Source organism: Octopus bimaculoides, chromosome 1 (genome assembly GCF_001194135.2).
Source record: "Octopus bimaculoides isolate UCB-OBI-ISO-001 chromosome 1, ASM119413v2, whole genome shotgun sequence".
Classification (NCBI taxonomy): domain Eukaryota; kingdom Metazoa; phylum Mollusca; class Cephalopoda; order Octopoda; family Octopodidae; genus Octopus; species Octopus bimaculoides.
In genome coordinates, this window is record NC_068981.1 from 95,271,667 (window position 1) to 95,279,297 (window position 7,631).

At 33.6% G+C, this 7,631-nt stretch overlaps 1 protein-coding gene across 1 annotated transcript in view; it reads left to right on the forward strand.

Moving 5' to 3' along the window:
- The window catches only part of LOC106876024 (patatin-like phospholipase domain-containing protein 7), an 83,425-nt gene that overhangs the window by 54,120 nt on the left and 21,674 nt on the right, over nt 1-7,631 (forward strand). Inside the window, exons 22-25 of the mRNA XM_014924399.2 lie at nt 100-282; nt 2,305-2,423; nt 4,750-4,906; nt 7,108-7,171. Of these exons, the coding sequence (XP_014779885.1) occupies nt 100-282; nt 2,305-2,423; nt 4,750-4,906; nt 7,108-7,171 (523 nt within the window). The remainder of the gene's footprint in view (nt 1-99; nt 283-2,304; nt 2,424-4,749; nt 4,907-7,107; nt 7,172-7,631) is intronic.

A 7,631-nucleotide genomic window follows, 5' to 3' on the forward strand; every position in this document is an offset into this window, starting at 1 on the left:
TATATATATATATATATATATATACATATATAAATTACTTGGTTAATATTTGGTCTTTCAAAATGCTATAAAATTCTAGTTCAAACCTTTGTACATCAGGTTGAAACACAGTTGGAAAACATAGCTGTTCGAGCTCAAAAAGAATTAATTTTGCTACATAAAGAAGGTACTGATACACCTCGCAGAACAGCTGATTGGTTAAATGCACGTGGTTGGTGCTCCTCACATCATCATATTCGTTGTCCCAAGAGAGTGTTCAGTAAGAAAAATAAAGAAAAAACAGTAAGTTCTTATTTCTTTTTTTTTTTTTTTTTTTTTTTTCTTTGTTCTTTTGACACTACACTTAAATTTGCAATTGTATGTATATTTGCAATTTGCTGACTCTTATTTTTTAATACATCAGTTTTTCTCTGTGGTTTGATAAAGTTTTCGTTTTTACTGTGCCTGCTCCTTATATTTTGTGTAAGTATCAATAAGTGCAAGCCTTGCTGTGTGGTTAAGAATTCTGCTTCCAGTCCACATCGTTTTCAGTTCAGTCCTACTGCATGGCACTGTGGGTGTTTTCTATGATAACCTCAGGCCGATCTAAGCCTTGTGAACGGATTTGGTGGACAGAAATTGAAAGAGGCCTGTCATATATATGTTATGTATGCCTGAGTGTGTGTGTTTGTGTCCCCTAGTCTTAACATCGCCTGATAATTGCAAATGAGTGTTACTGTCATACAAGCAATATCATTCATTTTCAATTTATGCAAAAATGTCAAATATGTCTGGGCACAGGGAAATATTACTTTACTTGGAAACATGTGAGGGTTGGTGACAGGAAGGGCATCAAGCTATAGAAAATCTACCTTGGTAAACTCTGTCTGACCCATGCAAGCTTGGGAAAAGTGTGTGTTAAAATGATGATGATGATGATTAATATTTAAAATAACTATTTAAAATAACTATTTGACTTTTCTCTTTGTAGAATTTTTTTTTTTTTTGTTTGTTTCTTTTACCAAATGTCATATCTTTAATGCATGACAAGAACAACAATGATTGTGTTTGTAAAAATGAGAGTGAACATGTTTGGTGAGTGGATGTGTTTGGCAGGTGGTGTTTACTTGTTTAGTCTGAAGAGTAGCAGAAGCAGGTTTCAGATATTTTGGGAACTCATTAGGTCTGAGAGCAGTTTTATGTTTAATTTGGATTATAGTAAACTAGAGGATATTTCTAGTGAGATGTAGTTCTATTTAGAAAAAGTATATGGAGGTATTTAGATTTTCTTTCTTTTCATAGTTCAGCAATCTGAAATATAGTAATCTGATCTTGTTACAATGCAAGTTTGAATATATTTTGTGTGGCTGTTGCCAGTACCTCCTGACTGGCCTTCGTGCCGGTGGCACGTAAAAGCACCCACTACACTCTCTGAGTGGTTGGCGTTAGGAAGGGCATCCAGCTGTAGAAACTCTGCCAAATCAGATTGGAGCCTGTGTTGCCATCTGGTTCACCGGTCCTCAGTCAAATCGTCCAACCCATGCTAGCATGGAAAGCGGACATTAAACGACGATGTGTGTGTGTGTGTGTGTGTGTCTGTCCAATTATAGCATTAACCTTTTATTACAATTATAAAAATTCTATTAAAATCATATCAAGGTTGAAAAAATAGGTAACTATGATATGCTGAAGTCATCTCAGTTGACTAATATCTTTACAAAATTGTAATCTTGTGTCATAAATAGAAATCAGTATTGTTGGTATTCAGTTATTTAAACTGTATAGCAGTAATGTTGAAATGTATTTTACTGTTTTGCTTTGACCAGTTTAATCAACTTTTTACAGTTTTACAAATATGTTTGGCAGTACCTTTTCACCATTTAATCATTAAACTTATAAAGATATATATTAACACCAGAAAGAGTCTGAGGAAGGATTTGGTTAAGTTCAGGTACTGCGAAGTGTGGATAATCAAAATGTTTTGGGCCCTTGATCTTCATTGAATTAAAGGAGAGAAGCTTTGTCAACTTGGTTGTATGTAGGCAAGCATATGGGAAGAAATTGAAATGAAGATGTGATGTGAAGAATGAGAGAGATAGGGGTGATAAGAGAAAATCAACAAAAAGTGGAGTGGAAGCTAGAATTGGATAGGGAAGATGAGAAGGGCCAGCTAATGCATTGAGCCAGGGAAAAGGATTTAGTTTTGGGAGGGAAATGGGGAAAATGGTGATTTCATGGATAGCAGCACATACTTATATTCACTAATTTTATCATTTTAAAGCTTAACTTGAATATTTAAATTTATTTAAAATTTTTCATTTTCAGTCAGAAACTTATAAGAAACTATTTGAATCAGAGCCAGACCGTATGTCTGATTTTTCCAGACTAGCACGGTTCCTCACTGGTACATCAATAGGTTTGGTGCTTGGAGGAGGTGGTGCTCGGTAAGAAATTTTTCTTCAGCAAAAAAATTAGAAAAAAAGCAATTGTTCATTTCTCTGTAATCATCTAGAATGTCAGTTACAATTTTATGTTGCTAAATTTTTCTCTAAAAACTCTGTCTTAAAATAATTGCATGTTGAAATCTTGAGACAAAATGCATGACAAAAAATACAATGCTTTATTCAGTTAGGTAACTCAGTTGCAGAAGTATGTTCAAACATCAACAGTAGTTGTTCCATTTGAGATTACTATGGAGCAAATCAGTTTATAGTCATTTGGATAAAGCCAACATTAGAATATCATTGTAATCACTGTAGGAGTATTTCTGAATTTTTTCACAATCTGGGATAGGCTTCAGAATACTGACACTTAATAAAATACAGTAAATAAACAGATAATTAATGAAAGCAAACCTTTTTATTAATTAGATAGATTGACCTATTTTGATAAATAGGTTATGAAATTAGTTACAATTGTCTAACTACCAGAAAAGCTGTGAGAATTTTATTATAAAGCAAACTGTCTATGATCAAGTTCTTGTTATTAGTTGGTGTCTTTTTAATTTGCTTACATCAATTAAGGCTCTTGGAAAATGTTCTCCAGCATGGCCCCAGCCTCTGGTTCAAACATCATCATCATCGTTTAACATCCGCTTTCCATGCTAGCATGGGTTGGACGATTTGACTGAGGACTGGTGAAACCAGATGGCTATGCCAAAATATATCATTATTTTCTCCTCTAAAAGTGGATTTCACATTAACAAATTTGACTGTGATTAGCAACTAGTAGAGGGATAGGCTTTGCCATATTAACTTGCCTTTTTTGCTCTATATATTGAATGTTTTAGTTTAGTCCCAATAGAATCCCATTGCTTATAGACCATAATTGCTTCTACAAGATAAAGTCAATATATTAGTGAGTGTGTTTAGAAATTAACTTTACTAGCAGTTATAAATATATTTTTTAATGTTCACCAAGTTTTATGTCATTATTACAAAATTTAAACTTGTATTTAGAGAGAGGTTTTATATTTTCAGTAGGGGAACAAAACAGTTTTGATATTTATGCCTTTCCCTGCAAAGAGTGGCTTCAGCTAAGAGCCAAAGTTGTCATGCTGTTTTATTTGATGTTTACTAGGGCTTGAACTAAACTACTGGCAAACCAGCTCAGTAGTTAAAGCATTTTACATTAAAATTGAAATATTTTCAGAGCTATTAGAAATTTAAGAATTTAACCAGAAAGTTTTTTTTTATCCCAATTTGGGTGGATGTTTGCATATTCTTTTGGTAAATGCCTCATTTACAACTGCTCTTTCAATTGCTGCTCTGTGAATTGTGAATAGGAATGAACCTAGCCTCACAGTTCAGAGAAATAAAAGTGGAACTTTTAAATTAAACATTTTGGAGCAAGTTAAGTAATTTGCTTTGTATGGGAGTATACCTGGTTTTGTTGAGGTAATTGACATTTCTCATTCACAGTAATTGTTTATATTTATAACATACAAAATATTTCGTTTACGATATATGTTGAAAGTATGTTATAAATATATTTTCAAAGCAGTGCTAGTGTTATAAACGTTATTTCCACAAATACTCAATGCATGTGCTTTGCTTGTTCACTGGCAGGCTGTTGCCTACTGCAGTGGGGATGACTCCCTGAAAGTACTGGGTATTGAAACACTTAAAAGTCATAGACAGATGATACAACTTGCCCCAAATTCCATTCAGGAGTGATTGACATCAATGCTTCGCCATTTTTGTGGCTTATTACCATCAAGTACCTGAACTGAACTGGATGCTAACTGAATCACCTGTCCATGACTATATACAGATAGTGTAAAAGCCGTTTGCTGGTATGCCCTGACAATGCGTATGTAAGAATAAATTCAAATATGAATTAGAAGCAGTGCTAGTGTCGAGAAATTTTCTCCATAACAAAATAGTGAATGGCTTTCTCATGAGTACAAATATGTCTCAAACATATATGAACTGGTAACAAGTTTATATTTGTACACATCACTGCTTAGTGCTTCGCTTTCATATTTGTATGTTATCTCTACTTAGCAGAAGTTAAGAAATAGGTTTGGATACCTACTTCCATTACTGACTGGAATTTGACACAAGAAACTTTTAAAATTTTGCTTTTGGTAATGTGAGAAAAATAATAGTTAGAAAAAGGTGAGACATAACTTAATGGTTGTTGTTATTGTTTAGCTCATGTAAACAGTCTGAAAATAGATTCTGATATTAATTTAGCTGAATTAATACTGTGTGAAGATAATCTATCATGATTAATAAGACTCTTTATTTTTCTATTCTTTCTGTTTAGTGGGATATCTCATATGGGGATGATCCGAGCCATGGCAGAATCTGGAATACCTATTGATATTGTAGGAGGTACGAGCATTGGTTCTATAATGGGTGCCATTTGGGCTGAATCTCAAGATGTTATCAGATCAGTACAGAGAGCACGTGAATGGTCTAATGTAAGTAGTAGGAAATAGTTTGTTTCTCTTTCTATTTACTTATTTATTTACTTTGTGTATGTTTGCATCATATTTGTTTACTGGAATGTATATTCCTCATCTAGTTTGAATATTCCTCAGTAATTTTCCTTTTCTGTCATCATTTGGCAGAGTTGTTAGAGAATTGTAAAAATTGTGGTAATTGTTTCAGCGTTCTGCTCTCTAAGTTCAAATCCTGCCAAGATCAATTATGCCTTTCATCCTTTCAAGGTCGATAAATAAAGTACCAGTCCTGTACTTGGGCTGAGTCTTCGCTTTCTCCTCTTTTCTATTTATATGTCTTTCTCTGAAAGAAATCAGCTGTAGTCAGATCTGGAGAGATTGGCTCTGCCATGTCTAACAAAAGTGCCCAAGATGCACCAGCTACCATGACAACACCTCTATGACTCTGCCAAGGAGTTAAAGGCCCAAAGAAATGTTTCAAATTTAGACATTTAAATACTGTTTGTGTAATTGTTTTTAAAGCTGAATAGTTTTCCTTGTTGCTAAGCATTAAAAAAAAAAAATGTCAGTTTGGCAAAGTGAGGTAATCAAAATTATGTGCCTTATCCTGAAGCATAATTAAATGTCGGGCTCTAAAAGGAAAATTCAACAGTGAATGAAGTAAGAATCAAAGTTACTGTTAAAGCTTTCTTTAGCCTTATTTCTTTTTAAATCAGTATTGTTTTGAATTATCAAATATTTTAAAATGCTGCTATGAACTTTTAGAAGAGGTTGAAGATTTTGTATTTTGTCAAACCTTACTTTCTATTTCTATTCATTAGTATTCGAGAGAAAAGCATAAGAGACATACTGTTTATATTGTGTAGTTTGTAATTCTAATTTATTAGACTTCAGTTTTTTGTTAGATATGTCATCCATGTATGTGTATGTTGCAATGTATGCTTATATATTACTGCCTGTAAGAGTTCTAGTTGGGAAGGGTGTCAAACAAGGAGACATCTCTTCACCACATCACAAAATGGTCATCAGAGACAGTGATCAGAAAGGTGGTGTTAGCATTAACACACCTCTGATTTGCATGCATTGTGCTTATTGCAGAAACCTCAGATCAAATGCTAACCATGCTAATAGAGCTGAACCCCAAGAATTCAGTAACAGGCCTCAAAATAAACCACCTAAAGACAAAATGCATGCCATCTACAAATATAGCATATGGTTAAAAGGTGGTGAGGAGCAATGGAATTGAGGGGATAAAGGAATACATCTACTTCAGACGAGCTGTAAATATATACTGAGACATGAATGCTGAAATTTCAGGCAGAATAAGAGCAGAGTGGAAGTTCTTTTGCCTTAATTAAAGATGTGCTCAAAACAATGCTGGACAAGGCTCTGCATGCCAATCTCTTTGATAGTACCATCTGATTGCCATTCTTATATGCAAGTGAGATGTAGGCTATAATGAAGAAGGAAGAATAGTGACTATCTATGATATAGAGTTGCAGTGGAAAGATCCATGTTAGAAATATCACTGTGGGAGCATGTCCAAAATGTGGTAATTCGAGAACAGTGTAAAATGAAATCTAGGATCATGGAATATATAAAAAAAAAAAACACAACACCTATTAGGTTGGACATTTTGCAAGATTAACAAATAATAAGTGGACTTGTGCAGTTGTCAAGTGGTATCCAAGAGATCAGAAGACCTCCAAGACAATAGGAAAATGAGATAATCAATCAATGATATAATCAAGGAAAGAATGAAAGCATTGTGACCTGTGATGTATATGAATATCTGGTCAAGAAAAAGAAAATTATACTTAAAAATTTAAGTTTTAACTACACAAGGAGCACTGTCACTTTTGTCAATTTCAGCTAGATTTTCTTGGAAAATTTTTAGTCAGTAAATTGATTCATAGTCACTAAGGCTCTATCAATTATCCATTTACAATATTGAAATTAGAGGTTATATATTTTAGGTTCTAAATCTTTTGAGCAGTAAGCCTACAAAATTATTGGATTGCTCCCACTTGAAATACTAACTGAACACTTTTCCATCAATTATCTCTACATGTCTCGACAAGTTAGAGCTAATTGGGATGGCACAATAATCGTAGTTTATATTTTATTTATCACAATATCTCATTTTTAATAGGTTTGTCTTTCTTGCTTTCTCTATTCCTCTTCTATTTCCTATATTTCGTTTTGAAACCTTTTAACAGGAAATGACTTCATTATGGAAGAAAGTTCTTGATCTTACCTATCCTGTTACGTCCATGTTCACAGGTAAGACCACTTAACACGCGTCATTTTATTTGTTGATGTTTTTTGAATAATAAAGTCTGACAGAAGCATGGCTTGATGGTGAGGAAGGAGTAGTTTACACTGGAAGAGAATTTAAGTTAAGAACCAATTAAAATTTTAAGATACTCTACAGGTATCTCTATTTATGTACCTTAGTTTTCAGCATCATTTTTGTTATGTTTCCCTCGGACTGACTCGCAGAGATAACATAACGAGTTATACAATTTAATTATTACATTTATTGTTCAATTACATACAAAGAACGCACTCACCCAATGTTCGTTATGAATAAACAAAAGTCATGTCCGCCATATATATATCAATGACATTTTACTACGACAGTCCCACAAGACAACAACAATGAAACAATGAACTCAGACGAACCACATGACACACGGAACGTCAGACGAATTACATATCTAACAGTCCATATAACAATTTT